Source organism: Sciurus vulgaris, assembly GCF_902686455.1.
Source record: "Sciurus vulgaris genome assembly, chromosome: 4".
Lineage (NCBI taxonomy): Eukaryota > Metazoa > Chordata > Mammalia > Rodentia > Sciuridae > Sciurus > Sciurus vulgaris.
Window position 1 is genome coordinate 65479316 of NC_136464.1, and position 19197 is coordinate 65498512.

General features: G+C 37.6%; 1 protein-coding gene across 1 annotated transcript in view; it reads left to right on the top strand.

Moving 5' to 3' along the window:
- Positions 1–6674: 6674 nt before the first annotated feature.
- Positions 6675–19197, top strand: part of TMEM26 (transmembrane protein 26) — a 66943-nt gene continuing 54420 nt past the window's right edge. The window contains exon 1 of the mRNA XM_079137335.1: positions 6675–7288. Within this exon, the coding sequence (XP_078993461.1) occupies positions 7098–7288 (191 nt within the window). The 5' untranslated portion in view covers positions 6675–7097. The remainder of the gene's footprint in view (positions 7289–19197) is intronic.

A 19197-nucleotide genomic window follows, 5' to 3' on the forward strand; every position in this document is an offset into this window, starting at 1 on the left:
TCCCTTTGAAATGGCAGGAAGGATTTTTAACCCCCTAAAAGGTACAGTAAAAGAAGGGCTAGAAAATATGAGAGGGTGGAATGGGAATTTTGAGGAATTTCAGAACAGAATACAGATAGAATTAGGTCAATGGAGAAGCCAGAGCAGAAGAAAACAGGCTAAGGTATCAGAGGTGAGCATAATTTCTTCGTTTCGAGTCTCCAGGAAGCCCAAGTCATAATTGGTAAGTACAAAGAACAGTAATGCTCATTATTTGTTCAGTAATTATATTGAGAAGAGTAGAAATGATTGGAGATCATCTCTGCTTCCTATTAGATTTAGTACTAATGATAATTTTCTTTTTCTTTCTTTTCTTTATCTTTCTTTCTTTTTTCTTTTAATTTTTGAATTTTTCTTGTCTAGTACTAGGAATTGAACCCAGGGGCACTTAACCACTGAAACATATCTCCCAACTGTTTTTAATTTTTTTTTATTTTTATTTTGAGATAGGGTCTCACTAAGTTGTTAAGGTTGAATTTGAACTTGAAATCCTCCTGCCTCATCCTCCTGTGCCACTGCACCTGGCCCTGTGATATTTTCCATCAAACTAAAATCTGAGAGCTGTTCTTTAAAAGAAGGGTTAGTGAATGGGTCTCCTATTAAGAGTGTAGGCAAGCTGCGTACAGTGCTGCATGCCTGTAATCCCAGCAGCTCAGGAGGCTGAGGTAGGAGGATTGCAAGTTGAAAGCAAGCCTCAGCAAAAGTGAGGTGCTAAGCAATTCAATGAGACCCTGTCTCTAAATAAAATACAAAATAAGGTAGGGGATGTGGCTCAGTGGTTGAGTGCCCCTGAGTTCAATCCCTGGTCCCCTCCTCCCCTCCAAAAAAATAAAGCGTAGACAAAATCAGAGTGTCCTGTGGATAGATATAGATCTTCACGGCAGCCAGAAGCTGTGGAATGGGGTAGAGGAGAAAAGTTCAAGCAGTTCTTCCAAGGATTCAATGAGGTGCACTAAGCACCTGATCTCTGAGGAACTGTCCTGATCTCTACCTGCTTCTCCTCATTACATTCCACGGGGAAGCAAACCTGACAAGTGTTCCCTGTCCTGTACCCAGGACCACACCATATTCAGCAGGCAAACAGCAACTGAGAACACCTGCTTCAAATATACCCTGTTCTCAGCCTAGTCCCTGGTTCGCAAATATGAATGGACAACAAAGAATCATCAAATTATCTGAATATCACTAGATTATAAAATCCTAAGAGTGAAGGTTGGATTTGAGCACAGCAAGCAACTGACAAAATAAAGACAAATAGTTTGGGAAGATGGAATAATTAAAAACTGTGTATTTCCTCAAGATACTTGAAAAGTTAGTGATATCTATCAATCAAGAATAAGCTGCCGTGGAAAATGAGGTATCAGTTAATAATTAAGGCTTATTTAAAAATAAAGGTGACAAAAATTCACTAATGGAACTCAACCATAAAATGATCTGAAGACCAAGTTAGACATCCAGAAGATACACAGACTCCTGCACGAGGGAGGGTATATAAAAGAAAGTCCAATATCTAGGCAGAGTCAAATGAAAAGCAAATGAGAAAAAAAAAAATCCTGAAAAATACTAGACATTAAAAAATAATTATCTACAAAAAGAAAATGTACATCAGACTTTTTCGTTATATTGGATTCTAGAAAATAATGGAGAAGTGTCTTAAAGGTTCAGGGGGCAAATACATTACACAAATAACATATTGAGATTTGAGATCTAATTATATATTTTAAATAGCTTTTTTTTTTTTGGTTCCAGGGATTGAACTCAGGAGTACTCAACTACTGAACCACATCTCCCGTCCTACTTCGTATTTTATTTAGAAACAGGGCCTCACTAAATTGCTTAGCACCTCACTTTTGCTGAGGCTGGCTTTGAACTTGCAATCCTCCTGCCTCGATCTCTTGAGCCACTGGGATTACAGGTGTGTGCCACTTAAAAAACTATTTGATTTTCAATTTTTAGGGTCAATTAGCCATAGATTATAATCATAGCTAGAGAATAAAATGTTAATGATATAGAGAGCACGATTGACAATATTTGAAAAATGGCAAGTGAGGGAGAAGATGTGTGGATTCTCCCCGATTTCAAACTGAGAAGTCAAGAGTTCTGTAAGTTGGTAAATAAATGAACAAATGGAGGAGTATATATATATATATATATATATATATATATTTTTTTTTTTTTTTTTTAATTTTTGGTACCGGGGATGGAACCCAAGGGTGCTTAACCACTGAGTCACATTCTCTGCCCTTTTTTAAAATTTTATTTTATTTAGGGATAGGGTTGTACTAAGTTGCTGAGGTTAACCTTGAACTTGCCATCCTCCTGCCTCAGCCTCTTGAGCTGCTGGAATTATAGGCATGCACCACCACAGCAGGCTATTTTAAAAGTATAATTGTAATCATCAGAAAAAATAAAAATGGAAAGTGTTGGTGATGAAAAATTCCTCTGGGGTATAGACTTGTACTTTCCCATAGTGATTGATTTCTTTCCATGCATGGTATCACACACACATACACACACACAATTTACATGTAAGTGTGATGCCTGAATAGGATAAAAAAGGAGCTAAGAGAGGAATGAGGACCACCAGGAGACTGTGGCTTCTGAGACCAACCTGCAGTTTGGAAAGCCACTAGATGAATGTTACTGAACTGCATCCTATTTGAAAGTCATGGGTGGGTGCACAATTGCATGACCAGGTTTAGGTAGAATTAGTCAGAGACATCTTTGGCATTGTAGGTGTAGGATATGTGCATGTCAGCCCATAGCTGGATGGTATTAGACATGTCGGTCAGCATGCCTGCCATGCCCCATTTCTATCGTGATCAAACTGCTCTGCCCAAAATCTAGCAAGAATTAGGAAAGCAACACTAAACCTCTCTTTTCATAGGGATGGCCTTTGAAAACACTGAAGTCAACTGATTGCCTATGCAGTGATTTATGGTGGGACTTGGTATCTAAAATTAAAGGAAGTCAGTTGAAGTTCTTTTTTCAGGAATCTGAACTCAGCATGGAGAAATTGGCTGGAAGCCAACAGTGTCAGAGAGCTGCTATGCAAAGATTCACAAACTGTACCCATGTGGTCCCTGGTGCTACTTGAGTCTGAAGCTGGCCTCCAACTCCAGCTGGCCAAGTTCCTGTTATTATACTTCCTGTTCTTAATTCTAAGGGAGTCTAGCTCCATTTTTAGATCATGTGTTCCCTTCTAATAACTACTACTTTTGCTTGAGCTAGCTTGGAAAAATATCTTTCTTGCAACCCAAATTACCCTAATTTGAAAGAAATCCTGACAATGAATGATGTCCACTTTGTATTGGGAAGGGAAGAAAGGTCTGGTGATGTTTCCCCATTAGACAGTGGCATGAGCAAGTTCTGCTTTAGTGTAACCTCAAGAACTGGGTGTGTGCTATTGAGATGACTTTCTCAAGAAGAGTAGACTTTTTTAAATAACAATTAAAATTTTTTTCACTCTTTTAAAAATATTATTGGGCTATTAGGTTGAAGGTCTCAAGATATTTTGCAAATCCCCCAGTCCTTGTAAATGGGCTTAGGAGAAAATTAGAAAGAAATAAGTTTTATATTCTCTCTTATGACAGTTTTGTTTTTCAGATCCAGAGACATTGGAAGCTATCCTGAATCTAAACCTTCGAAACAGAGAATTGCAAAGATGTTTGGAAGATGTCAAATTGACCTCCCTTTTTCTTTTTTGCACTTCTCCTAAGGAACCCATCCTGGCAGGTATGCGAAAGAGAAAACATCTCCTGACAGCAGGCAATTGCTCTGGCACCATCAGTCTGGCTTTGGTATCATCCTCTTGAACTTAAAATTTTCACAGAACTTCAGGCAAGGTCAACAGTGTGAGTGTCATGCATAAAGACACAAACAGGACTGCTTCATAGTTATGACTGAACACAGTCAAAACATGAACGTTGTACAAGCCATAGAAGTGACTAAGCATTCCCCTATCTAAAATAAATTTATCAGGACCCCAAATCATAAAATTATGTGGACTTTATGAAAACATTCAATCTATAGTTCCATTATCTTAAGCCCTAACATCGCCTAAGTCAAGGCCAATACTTCTTAAGTTTTCAGCTTTTAAAATTTGTTCTAATTAGTTATACATGACAGTAGAATGCACTTTGACACATCATACATAAATGGAGTGTAATTTCTTATTCTTCTGGTTTCTAGAAAGTCATGTCTAAAACTTTTTCACCTTTCTAAAACCTTCCTGTTGAGAGACACTCATGGGTCCCTCTGAGCGTGCTTCCCTTCCTAAAGCAGTAAGAAAGACAACCTGTTCATTTCTGGATGTGCTGCTCCTAGGGGACTTCAGCAGAAAGGTTTTGGCATGCCTTGGGAATGACACATTTCTCTGCTCCATTCCTATTTGTCTTTTTCTCAGATCATCAAAGATTGGGCTAATTTTCTTGGTCCTGGCAATAATCTCCAATTTCTAACAAATAATACCTATCAGACACTTTAGATGAATTAATGCATCTGACCCCCCACTGATCCTCTGAGTAGATAGGCCTAGTACTAGATTTGCAGAAGAGGAACCTGGGTGTTATGGTTTGGCTCTGGAATGGTCCCCAAAGGCTTATGTGTTGAAGGCCTAGTCCCCAATGCAATGGTATTCAGAGGTGAGGCTTTTGGAAGTTCTTGGATCATAAGAGCTCTAACCTCATCAGTGAATTAATCAATTGATAAAGTTATAAATAAATGGATTATTGGGAAGTGGTAGTAACTATGGGAGGTAGGGGCTAGTTGAAGGAGGTCCTTGGGGCGGTACCCTTGGGGTCTATTTCTCATCTTTGCTCTGGCTCACTGCCTGGCAGCTTTGCTATTTACACCCTTTCTGCCATGAAATGCTGACTTCTCACAAACCCAGGATCAAAGTAACCAAGTGACCATGAAGTGGAATCTCTGGAACCATCAGCCAAAGTAAATCTTTCATCCTTTTTTTCTTTTAAGGTACCAGGGTTTGAACCCAGGGTGCTTAACCACTGAACCACATCCCCAGCCCTTTTTATTTTATTTTATTTATTTATTTATTTAATTAATTATTTTGAGATGGAATCTAAGTTGCTTAGGGCCTTGCTAAATTGCCAAGACTGGTGTTGAACCTGTGATCCTCCTGCCTTAGCCTCCAGAACCGCAGGATTACAAGCATGTGCCACCACACCCAGCTCTTTCACCTTTTAAGTTGGTTTTCTCAGGTACTTTCTTATAGCAACAGAAATCTGATTAACACATAGGAATAAAAGCTACAACACTCCTAAATGCCTGAGTCACCAGTCTCAGATGCTACTTGGTGGGCACTAGATCTTTGATCTCTACCCCATGCTGCTGCCTCTGCTACATTTGTCTACCATGCTCTGCTCTTCCTTTTCCTTGAATGTTCTCACTGCCTTCAGTCTATATTGAGAAGCACTACAATTAACAGCCCCAGGAAATCATTGCAGGGTTTCCTGTAAGATGTTGTGACACAATGCGGACCCTACAAAAAGTAAATAAATTCTTTCAGATCTTAGTATCGAAAATAACTTCTACTTTTTTTCTCTAAGCAGTTAGATTTCTTTTTCACCTAATACAGATAATCATATAACTCATTGATTTTAAGAAAGGTATGCCACAGTTTAAATTGAAAAAATATAACCAGAAAAGATATTACCTTTGTGTTTTTATTTCAATGTTACTAATGACGGACAAGAGAGCATTCCTGTTTGGTAGTAATCTGACTATCATTTTTAAAAATCTCTATTCATAACAAAGAAAGGAAATCTGAGGCCCAGAGCTTTGGAGACAATAATATCTAATGAGATATTTAACATTTTAGTTCATTTTAACTTAATTGTTTTTTGCAGTTATCTTCCATCTATAATCAACTATACTGGGTTTCCATTTACAAATGATATAAAGTTTCTTCTTAAAACAAATAGATTTCAGTAAAAATTTGAATTTATGTAAAGAAAAATGTTAAGTAAATAGTATTACAGTAGTAGTATACCGAACAAACAAACAGAAACCATGAAAGTGGTTTAGGCAACTCTAAATTAAGTTTCTTCATTACCTTGGATGCTGGGAAGTTCAGAGTTTAACTCAAGGGTTGCTGATCTGAGAAGCCCAGGTCACCCATCCAGGAAATTCACCTCTTAATATCTCATTTTTCCTCTTATCTTCTCTCTCCTCCCTCGTTTTCCCCTCTGCCCTCTTATCTTGCTGCACTCTCTCCTTTCAGAGGGAAAAAAAAAAAAAATAGTGGTGGGATTGTGATAAGGTGGGGGATGGCATAATAAAAATTAGCTGTGTTTTAATAATAGCATTGGAAGAGTAAGTGACCAGGGTCACCCTTGCGCTGAAGAAGACGTAAGAAGCTCCAGGAAAGTCCAGAGCTGCTGACTTTCTCTGGTCCTGGAAAGTTTTAATTTTTTAAACTGGGCAGGCATTGCGTTTCTAAAATTGCTTGGACAGCAGATTCTTTGGTTCTCTTGAGTCTTAGCTTCGAATCACCCTGAGAGCATGTTCCTGTGAAACGTGGGAGTAAATTAAAGAGTATTTTGGTGGAAAAGTAAGGAGGAGGTGCCAGAGGAGCGCCCCCTCTCTCCTCCCGCCACCCCCGCCTCCTGCTGCCTATCTCGCTATTCAGCACCTTGACCTTCCCTGCTCTTTACAGCTCCTTGGAGTGGGGAAATTCTGGAGGACCCCACGGAGGCCTGGGGGTGGAGATAGAGCCCGGGGATTGGGAGGGGGATGAGCGGAGCTGGAAAATAACGCCCAGGAGCCTGGGCGGCGCAGCCCCACACTCTGAAAAACCAGCAGTCTGAAAAAGCTGGGTTTGGATTCTCCCCTCTTTGAAGAGTTCTCAGGAAGTTTGGGGGGAGGGGCGAGCCACGCTCCTCTGTCCTACCGGCATCGGTCGCCGGAGGGTGAGGAGGGAACACAGCAGCATCAGGTCTCAGTGCTGTCAGGTCCATACCCTCGAGCGGGCTCTGGGTGCTCCTGGCAGGGTCCTCAGGGCTCAGTGGAGGGGCCTCGGGCTGAGCGCACGAGCAGGCATGGAGGGACTGGTCCTCCTCAACGCCCTTGCCACCCGTCTGCTGTTTGTGCTGCACTCGCTGGTCGGGGTCTGGCGAGTGACCGAGGTGAAGAGAGAGCCGCGGTACTGGCTGCTCGCGCTGCTCAACCTCTTGCTCTTCCTGGAGACTGTGCTTACCCTCAAGTTCAAGCGTGGCAGAGGATACAAATGGTGAGAGTGCCCCGGGAAAGGGAGGGCGCACGCGGGCCCTGGGTATTGTTCCCCGAGGCACTTGCAGGCAGCCCTAGTGGCATGTCCCCCCAGTCTCTGTTTCTTTAGTCAAACTGGGACCCCGCTTCCCCTTTGTCCTCTCTAGGAGCTTGGAAGGGGCACGAGATGATTGTGCGTCTCTTGGGCATGCTAGGGGTACCGGTGGATTCCAGGGCAACACTGGAACCCATGAGCGCAGTCATGGGTCACCCAGTGCCAGATTTGGAAACTTGCAAGATGAGAAAAACAGAAGAGAAGGGCTTGTCTGCTTAGAACAGAGTGCCATCCAGATAGGGGTACCCAGGGGAAAGGAGATTGCCATGTGCCTTGGTTTCTGAATTTGGGGTGTGTGGGTGAGCGCTGACATTCTGAGCGCGTGCAGGTGTGGGAATTCTTTTCGCTGGGCAACCTGGATCTTTGCAAGAGCCGTGCGGGCCAGGCACCCTCCCAGGGAGAAAATCTCTTCACTGCACATCTTTGGTTTCAACTGCTTCCCAATTTTCTCAGTCCCCGGTGCGTGCGTCTGTGACTTCAGCGGCTTTCCATCCTTCCAACCCCAAGCGTCCTGGGTTCTCTGGCAAGGAACCAGCTGCAGTTGTCTGGGGTTGGTGGTTTCCGAGCTTGGCTAACAGCCAGCCCATCTTTCCAGATACGATATGTGTGATGCTGGGAAAGGGACCAGCAGGTAGTGTTTCAGCCATAACCTCAACGTTCCAGAGCTACAATCTGGGCGTGGTGCTTAATACCCTCCCCAAAGTCTTGCATTGCAGTAGGAGAATTGAGAAAAAGATTCTCTTACCATTTACAAAGAGCCTCCCCCACTGCCTCCATCCCTGCCCATTCCCTACACTCCTAGTACATTTTTATCACAAACTTCAAGTTAGTTCTCTTCCTGAATTAATTTTTTTAAGACTGTGAGGCAGGATCAATATTTAAAACAACAACAACAACAACCACAACAAAACCTAATGCTATGAGAACTGAGAAAATAGTATCAGGTAATTAAAGAATGCCATACAATTTGGTGTTATAGTTAGCCATCATATTCAGGAAGGAAAAGAAAAAAGAAAAAAAAAAAAAAAAAGACACTCCACAGTTTTGCATATGAAACTACAAAAGGCTGTGCATTTCATGACAGGCCATGGAAGAACACGTGTTACTTCTGAAGATGATGTGAATCTTGATTCAATTTTCCACTGCTGAAAAATTTCTAAAATTATCAATGCTCAAATTATTCAAGAACAGTCTAATATAACTAGAATTGTAATATTACTACCTCCCTCCTCCTCAAGAGTACTTATTAAGCATGAGACATTTATGGTACTTTCCAGTGTATCTTTTGGAAATCTCAAAGAAACATGGCATTAGCTTCCCTGAAAAATCTCAGTGTTAAATAAACTAAAGGGAAGAAAAGTGTACACCCAGAAGGTCATGTAACATTGACTTAGTTTTTGGTGAATAGCTTTAATACTCTAGGGTAGAAATATTTCCCATAACAGAAGGATGAAGTCTCAGACTGAAAAATGTTTCATGTCCTGCCACCAACCTCAAGCTTCTGGAAGAAATGTCAACCTCAGAAGAGGAGCCAGCTCAGCAGGACCAGGACTAACCCCCTTCCTTTCCAAGAGTGGACCAGATCCGTTCCAGTTATGTAGAAGTGCTATAGTCAAAGAACTTTAGCTTCATGTCTGTATCATTACTGACTGCTGATTCAGAGTGACGTGTAACTTACAACCAAGAAAGGAAAAACAATGGTGCGAAAGGGCAAGATGATCAATGTGTCAGGTTTATAGGGAGTGGAGGATATGCTAGTGTTAAGAGTGTGGACCTCAATACCAGACAGATGACTGACTAAAGTATGGGCTTTTCAACTTATTTGCTGTGAGACCTAGAACAAGTTGCTTAGTGTCTCTGAATCTCAGTTTTTGAATGCTAATATCATAGGCTTGTTGAGGATTTATATGAAATACTACATACTGATAGTAAATAAAAAGAAATAGTCTTCTCTAAATCCTAGGATTTTCCTTGGTTTTCGTCTTATTTAAAATAGTCTTGTATAAACTAGTCATATTTTATGACTGTACAAATCAAGAGTAGTCACTATTTTTCACAGCAAAAAGGTAGAAAAAAACTTATTTCATAAAAACAGATTCATGATGTATACTGTACATTCTAACATTAATTCAAGAAAAATCTTGTGACTCAATAGTTCTACTAATACTTGAAAATAAGCAAAGAAATTTAATGATTTGGCTTATTACAAAATTTCAGGAACAAGTGAATCTTTGTAAGTAATCTAAATAGAAATGTGATTAATGATGCTTTGTTCTATCAGACATACTGGTAATGCTTTGCTATCATCAAATACAACTGAGTCTGCAGATGTGGTCATTTGTTCAGTACCTAGACCTCACACAATGTCTTGTCATAAATTTGAAAAAGAAATAATTAAAAGAAGAACTGCTAAAAATATAAAATTAATCTTGAAATAACATGACAACAATGAAAAAGGGTTTCATTTGGGTCATATTTCATTTCTAGATTCAAGTTTTCTATGTAAGACAAGGCATAAATTTTTGTTGTTACTTTTGAGTATTAAGAACCATTTTCTACCAAAAACAGAAAACTTAGCTGATAGAATCAAATAGAGATATCATAGCAGTATCTATACTACCTTTAAATAAGAAAGTGTTATATGTATATATATATATATATAGAGAGAGAGAGAGAGAGAGAGAGAGAGAGAGAAGAAAGAGAGATCTAACTGTAGAGCTATATAAAGATAGGCAAATAAATAGATCTTTGACCCACAAGCCTTATATTTTGGAATCTAACTTGTAGACTCAAAAGTACCCATATGTAAAATCATGAACAAAAATGATTAACTTCCACCATGTTGGTGGAAAATAAACCTAAAAACAAGCTGATTATTCATCAAGGAAATAACTGGAAAATTAGATTTTCATACTATAGAATATTTTGCTGGCATTATAAATAATTAGCTGGATTTTTAACCATTGGTTTTGAGGGTTGTACATGATATATTGTTAGGAGGCTAAAGTTACAGTTAAGTATCTTATGTTCATTTTTAAAAAATGGACTTGGAAGAGAATTGCTCTGTGTATTAATTGGAAATGCTATTTCTATAAATCAGAAGAAGAAAGAGGAGAAGGGGAGGGGGGAGAGGGAGCAGGGTGAGGAGTGAGAGAGGAGATAGGTTGGGGAAGGGAGGAGAGAGGAGGAGCAGCAGCAATGGCTGCTCTCCTGTATTGAAAAATGAACAGAATAACACCTGAATGGTAATACATATAGGACCATAATATACATAGGACCATAATATGTATACATACAAGACAAAAAAGATCTCTTATCCTTGAACGTCCCATCTGTGAACTTTAGGACTACTCTGAATATTGTTCTTTTTACTGCAATTTACACCTGGACCCAAACAAATCAAATCTATAGAAATTATGGCATAGGATACAGAGCTATACAGGAAAATGTGAACTAAATTTCTTTCTTGAAACAGCAAACATGTTACATGTGTCCCAGGAATGTTTCTTTAGCTATCCTTTGGAAAGGAAAAATGGAACTGGAGTTGCTGAGTTCAGCTGTCTGGGGACAAGCAGCATTACATCAACACTATTAACTTGCCAGTTGGAGAAGTTTAATTTGCTGGAATCCTATAGGATCTAGAGAGTGAGCCAAAAGCACAACCCTTGTTAAAGTCAATAAATGTATGCTAGTAAGTTTGCACTTTTTTCACCTACTATTTATTTCACCTGCATATTCACTTATGTATCTTTAAGATGGAAATTAGTATCACTTAGCTTAAACTTTTTTTCTCGATTTTATTTTAGTTGTCTAGGCAACAATCCAATGGATCTGTGAATTACCATTTAGGTAAAGTCAAATACAAAATAATATTTCAATTGCCTTCCAGCCAATAGTGATAAAATATTCCCTGGGGGATAGAAAAATTACCAAGATTGTGACAAGCTTGAAGCCTGTTCACTTGAAAGCAAGCTGTATTTGAGAATAAGTAGAAATCTAAGTTGAATTCACTGGCAAAAGTACAGAATTTTAAGCACCGAGCATTTTTCACCAGAATATTTTAAATGCAAGGGAAATATAATTTGAATTAATAGGTAATATCTCACCTATTGGGTCATTTTGTTTTGTTTTGTTTTTGTTTTTGTTAACTCTCCTTATCTTTTCTTTTACTAAGTTGGATCCGTCCATTTTTGAATTGCTTAATAAGTAAACATGATGCTACGCTGGACACAAAACAAAAGAAAAAGAAAAAAAACACATCTGAAACTTTGATATAAAAGGTGGCATTTTGACTAAGGTAGGGAATAAGAATAATTATGACTACTTAACATTTCCTGTGTTCCAGGCTTTTCCAAGTGTCTCACACAGATGATCTCATTTGATCTTGGCAATAGGTGTAATTATTTTCCGTTTCTCTGTTTCTTCCCATTTTTAGATGAAGAAATCGAGGCACATAGTTGGCAATCGTCAGGGAGGGAGTAGGGAAGATTGCGAGCCCACTGTCTTATCCATTGCCTGCTAACAGTTTGAAGCAGAAAGGGTATGATGCAAAGTGCTGGGTGGAGCAGAGGGAATTTGCAGCCTTTGGGCTATAGCAGGAAAAAGTCAGTGAGCTCTGATCTGGAGTGCACAGGTTGAGTGGTAAGGGGTGGGCCTGGACAGCCTGAGTAGGTGAGTGCAGGAAGCTTGAGCAGACATCGCTGGAGGAATCTGGGAGGCTTATCATTCTTCACTCAGTTACTGTGTATGAAAACCCTACTGTATATGTTGAGTATTATTCATTTTGTGGCATATGGAAATAAGTAAAAGAGGTACATTCCTGTCCCCCAAAATCTGACATTTTAAAAAGGGGGCTCAGAAAAATAACCCAGGAAGTAAGTAATTAATGAATAAATGATATAATAGGTAAAAATAAGCAAGTGAACAAATGAGTGCTTAGAAGAGTGATGACTGCCCAAGTGGCATGGAGTGCAGAGTGGAGGAGTATACAGGGAAGGTCTGCACTGGGTGGTTGTGACTCTGGCTGGGGAGATGGTCTTGGAGTTGAGGCCTTAGAAATCAGAGGGAGTCAGGGATGCGAAGAGTGCTCCAGGGAGAAGAGAAAAGCCAGAGAGCAGGAGATGATCTTCATGTGTCTTGAATTTTTCTAACATGCCTCCACATGCCAATAAGTATTGACTTTCTTTTCTGCTCTTCCCTGTCTTTTTTCCTTCCTGTGTCCCCTGACTCCACATGAAAGATTCTTACTAATTATTTTTTTCCCAGAACTGGGACTTACTAATCTTTAAAAAATTACCATATCTCATTTTAAACACGGTGTGTTAAAAATGGTCTGCATGGCTCACAACTGAAAATAAGAAAGATGCATTAGGAATCAGAAGGCAGTGTACCCTACATTGATCTCAAGTTCAAAGCAATTTTATAAAAGACTGGAGAAATCTGTTTTGATTATTCATTTACTTCTGGAAAGTTCAACAGTGAAGTTCAAAATCTAGACTTAGAGGTTGGGTATGTAGCTCAGTTGGTAGAGTACTTGCCTTGTAAGCACAAGGCCATGGGTTCAAAGCCCTAGCACTGCAAAAAAAACCCAAAAAACAACAAACCTACACTTGATAGTTACATCTTATTTAACAAATTTGAGCAGTGGAGGAGAATTTTGTATGATGTGGATTCTATAGAATGTGATAATACATACTTTCCTCCACCAGAAAATGTTCATTGAAATGCAAGAAAGTTGGAAAATAAGCACACTCCTACCCCCACTGATATTTTTGGAGCCCAGAGAGGACAAGATAGGAGAATCTGGAAAGAGTCCCTGTGACTTCCATAAGACCAACCTGGGAACTGGAAATTATCTCAGAAGATAATTTATGTTTCACCCTGTTCATACTTGCTGTCCAGATTTGTCAAAATCTCTCCTGAGCTTTTTAGTTATTTCAGGAGCATTTCCTGCTGTGCGTTAGATTTTTCATCCCTGTCTGTAATGTGTATCTGGATTTTTATATTTTATTCTGGTATGTTTATAGGTATATGTGCTTTATATACTGAGCCTGGAGCTCAATGCATAAAGATGATTTAAGTTTGCGTTCTTTTTGGAAGCACACATTGAATGTTACCAGTAAATGACTTTGTTAAGTAATTCAAGTTATATTTGAGGAAAAAAGAGACTCCCCTTAGATTGTTCCTGTGATTTACTCTCAAGAAGTCATTGGGTTTTTTTTTCTCGTATTTTACAATGGACTTGAGACCGGTGTAATAGTTATGCTGCATTCAGAATGGACTTTCCAAGAAATGGAAACATTGATTGCTTACCATACTTTCTCCATGAGTATATCTAACCTGTTTTGTCTTAGTATCCCAGATGTGAAATATCTTTATAAAATTTTAAATATAGCCCAATAGCAATATAGTTGTGTTATAAAACAGTAATTCTAACATAATAATATTAATTTAATATTAACTTAATATGTTTAAACTCTAGATTATTATTTCTAACCTATTTTAATGTACTTGTGTCAATTCTGTTGAACTATTCACAGAACCAAAAACTTAATGAGTAAAACAAGAACTTTAGAACTGAAAATTAAAGTCACTAATATTTTATAGCTTTTTGTTCTTGACTGAGGAAAAAAAACAAAGTACAAATTAGTGTGGGCAGCTCAAATAAACCACTATAAATATATCCCTAGTTTTAAATTTTATGCATTTCTTCTTCTCATGGCAGTAACATTATTATGCATACAATATCAGGTCAAATGTGAATTGTTTAACTTTATTCCCAGCAGGGGAAAATTCACATTTACATGAAGGTTTATTCTCCCTGTGTGCATGCCTCACACAACTCTGGAAATTCCTATGAAGTACCGGTATCAACAAAGTGAAGCGTCAGGTAGATCAATCATTTTGATAAAAGAAACAAACAAATTAATTAATGTTTCTTTTCTTCAAGAAAAAATAAAAATTTTAGTGGATGTACCTTCAAATGCACTTTTATTTGAAAGTCACTTTGAAATAATATAAATGACACAAGGGTTGTTAATATAAATGCCAGGGTAGACATTTATTTTGTTATTTTTCTCTGAGTATAAAATCTACTTCCTGTAGTTGTTTAAGGAGAGGAGTTATATTTTATCTTCAGTCTTTGTCTTATCTCAAACAGGTAGATACTGTACACAGTACTTAATGTTATACACTTACTATAAAAAAGATTAGTAGTCTTTGGGTGTGGTGGAGCACACCTGTAATCCCAGCCAATCGGGAGGCTGAGGCAAGAGGATCGTGAGTTCAAAGTCAGCCTCATCAATGTATAGATGCCCTAAGCAACTTAGTGACGCCCTGTCTCTAAATAAAATTTTAAAAGTACTTGGGATGTGGCTTAGCGGTTAAGCGATCCTGGGTTCAAAAGGTACCAAAAAAAAAAAAAAAAAAAAAAAAAGTAAATTTTAAGGGGAAAAAAAGGAAATCCTTTAACATTAGTTTGCTGCCAGCCCTGGTTGTGCTCTGTAGTATTCCTTTGCTTTCTTTTTTCCTAAATTGAGCCTCTATCGCATGCAATGTTTTAGTTCACTTGGAATAGCTTCCCAATAAATCATCTGTGCCATTCTCTGACAGTTTGCTTATAATTGCTAATAATGGTGATGAGGATGGAGAGTAAGGTGATGGTAATGGTGATAATGATAATGGAGGAGTTAACAGTTATCAATTATCAAGTCTGCTTTATATCTATTATCTCATGTAATCCTATAGTGGCTCTATGAATTATTTCTCACCTTTATCACTGTTCTAGGATAAGGACACTGATGCACAACAAGGCTAAATCACTTATGAAAGGTCACAACTAAAAATAATAAATTGCAAAACCAATTCCAACATCTGGTGAGCACTCACATTTATTAAGCCAGGCATTTGCTTCACATGCATCATCTCCTTTGATCCTCACAGTAGCTCTGGTGGTGCCATTATTACTCCTACTTCAGATGAGGAAGCCAATGCTGAGAAGCTTGGAGAAGGATTCCTCCTCCCAACATGGACACTTTGGGCATCCTGTGCTGGGTCTTTAATCTGTCATCCTATTCTTTATGCTTTGATTTCAATAACCAAATTGGGTTTTGCTTGAAGACAATATGACTACGTTGTTTTTAGGATAAATATCTTTCTAGTAAAGGATCAAAGTTTTAGTGTTTTTTCTTCTTTATTTTTTTTCTTCCCCAAAATTGGGTAGGTAAATTCCAGGTGACCTGTTAATGGAGGACTTGGATGATTCCGCTTGCAACATAATGTAGAAAAGTTTGTACAAAGCACATGGCTCAGAGACATTCTTACATAAGTAGATGTCCTTATAAAGTTAAAAAAAAAAAAAAAGTAGGGGTGGGGGATACTAGAGTGTCCTTATTTTGGATTCCAAAGTGAAGAAACAACCTCTTCTACAGAACAGAAATAAATACTATTATCTTTATATAGAGCGAAAGCATTACCTAAATAACATTTATGATGCATTTTATATTCTGAGAGAGCATTAAAATTCCTGTAGTCAATGACAACTGAAGTTCATGTACAAGCATTTATTACACTAGATATTGTGATAGTGTTCTGGAAGGAATATAAAATAAATGCAGCTATATGAGAACGTTACAAAACAACATTCTGAGAACCAAATAATTTTCCACAAATTAATCCAAGAGTGCAGAATCGCTGCAGAGTCAAGAATCATTAAGAATCTTATCTGAGGAATATCATTGCTGTACTGGTCTTTGAAGTAGCTGGTGGGATGCAGGACTGCAGAGAAGATAGGCTTTCAGGCTGAAGAAAGCTTGATGGTGGTACCGAGGGTTACAGTTGGGACCAATTCATTTAGGAAGATGTCATGACTTTCTTTGCCACGGAAATGTTATGAGAAAAATAAAATAAAGATTCTAAAATTGATTTATATTTTGTTTCATAAGTAGCTTATTTGTGCAACCCACTGCTGAAGTTCAAATGTGAGCTATTAAATTACAACAAAGCTTGTGCTTTCTTTAGACATGCTTCCAGAAAATTTTAGGTTAAGTGAGGTATGTAGAATGCAAATTTTGTTTTCAGTTTATACCATAATTTTGGAATATAACTTTATTTTTAAAATTGGCAACAAGAAATGAAAATTACAATTAAGAATCCTAATATTCACCTTCAGAAGTTTCTTCCCGTTGGCAGTACAAAGAATGATTCTACTGTTACGGGTATTTCCAACCAATCTGATGTTTTTTCATGTTTCTTGTGTTCTTTGTCTATTCTCCTGTAAGTTCACAGAGAAAACAAACCTATCATCTGATCATGGCATCTATCAAAATGAATCCTGTCTATATTGTTCTCCATTTCTTTGGGGATTCTCATGAGCCCATCTCCATTTAGTGGTGGCCTCCTTTGCAAGGGTCCTTCATATACCAAGTGCTCCTGAAGGGAAGGTGATGGTGAGGTGCTATTTAAGAAAATAAATGAATGGTGGCTGGGGTCAGGCAAGTGACTTTCCAGAGAATTCAGAGATTGTGTGTTCTGCAAAGCATTGGGTTCCTTTTGAAGGATCAGAGAAGATAGGTGAAGTACTAAGGTTATTGTATTGGCCATAGTTTCCCTGCACACTAATGGGATGCTCTTGCTAAATAACCTAAATGGAAATAATGGATCCTAAGGTCAATTAGAGAAACCCATCTATGTATAAGGAGGGCACACAATTCTTGAATTTTTAGAAAGGGCTGGGAGATCACAAAATGGCATTTTGACTTAGTTTCTTGATTTGCATGAAACAAACCCATTATTAGAAATTCCAGAAATTTTATCAAAGATAGGTAAGATAGTTTAACAAGAGATTTTTAAACTTGGATCTGGAATCCTTACAACTCCACTCTGTATGTAGAGTAGAAAACACTGAGAAATGAATTATAAATAAAAGCTGGATTCACATTGAAGTCATTTCTGAATATTATTTTTGCTTCACTTAAATATTGTCCATTATACCTATATCTATATCTATCCATTATTTATATATCCATTACACACACACACACACACACACACACACACACACACACACATACACACTTAAAAGCCAGACGGAAAAACTAAACAGGATAGTGGGTGATATTATGGTTATCTTTTCCTCTATATGATTTTTTATAATGTTAAATGTTTTTACAAATTGTGTGTTACTTTTTCAGTAAGAAAATAACAATAGTTGTCATTTTTAGAAAGAGGAAAGTGGAACCTTAATTCTAGACTAATAGTGAGTTGAAGTAATAAGATCCATTGCAGGGCTAAATAGCTAAATGTCACAAAGTAATTGTCTTTTGAAAAGCATTATAATTTGTTGGAATGACAACTATGTATGATAGCTGCTATTTTATTTTCGGATGAAATGAAAAAGGCAGTCAGTATAGTTCTTAAAGAGCTCAAAGTGGTGTTCAGCATGTAGCGGTGTTTAGTATGTAACACTTATTTGCTTAATGAACAAATAAAACAAAATAAATGAATTTGTTGACAAACAAATATATATATAAAACAAAGAAAAAGATCCTTTGAGATATTGTTACTGCTTGTGTACTTTGGAGATAATTGATATGTAGGTTAAGAGTTCTTAAATTTTAAATAACATGAAAAGAAATAAATTTTTGGAAAGTTTTAATTTAGAATAATCAGCTGAGCAAAATAATTTGGCTTTGAAGTTTAATACTGAGCAACTCCAGTATTCTGACAGAATAGTAGTAGTCCAGAATGTGATAAATCTGAGTTTCTCAGGGCAGGTACTTCACTGGTAATATGGTATTATCAGTTTTGTAAAAATTTTCCACTGGGAATGCTCTTGCTAAATAACCTAAATGGAAATAATGGATGTGTCTTATTTATTTAATCATATATTTATCAGTTTTGATTGGTGTAAGATATTTTATTTTCATAAACAAGTGTCTAGAAATCTTATAAAAGTTATTTCTGAGTTAACGAGATCTATGATTTTGGTCTTCAAACAAGGTACTTGGCATCTAATTATTTCTGATGCCATCAAGACAAATACCAAAGTGAAATTATTTGGTAACTTCAAAGAAAGATGCAATTTGACTAATTACACAGCAAATGGTGACAACAGGCTTGATTTATTAAGTTTCAGAATCCACAAAGTGAATTTCATTGATAATACATGAGCAAGAATATTCAAGCCCTCAAAAAAAAATCAATGGCTTACATATCACAACCAAATTTTAAAATTTTCTTAGTAGCAGAACAAGCTATGGAACCAACCTATGTGCTCTACAACAGATAAATGGGTAAATAAAATGTGGTATATATACACAATGGAATATTAACCATAAAGAAGAATAAAACTATGGCATTTGCCAGTAAATGGATGGAACTGGAGACTATCATTCTAAGTGAAATAAGCCAGTCCCAAAAACCAAAGGCCAAATGTTTTCCCTGATATGTGGGTGCTAACACACAATAAGGGAAAGTAGGGAGGGGAAGAATAGAAGTTCATTGGATTAGACAAAGGGAAACGAAGGACGGGAGAAGGGATGAAACAGGAAAGATAGTAGAATGAATCAGATGTGACTTTCCTATCCTTATATATGAATACACGACCAGTGAAACTCCACATCATGTATAACCACAAAAATGGGATCCTAACTAGAATAAGTTAAACTCCATGTATATATAATATTTCAACATATAGTCTACTGACATGCATATCTAAAAAGAACAAAGAAAACCTTTCTTAGTAGCAGAACTATATGAAATTAGTTTCCTTCAGTAAAACTCCAAATAAAAATCAATTTATGATGATATTTTAAGAA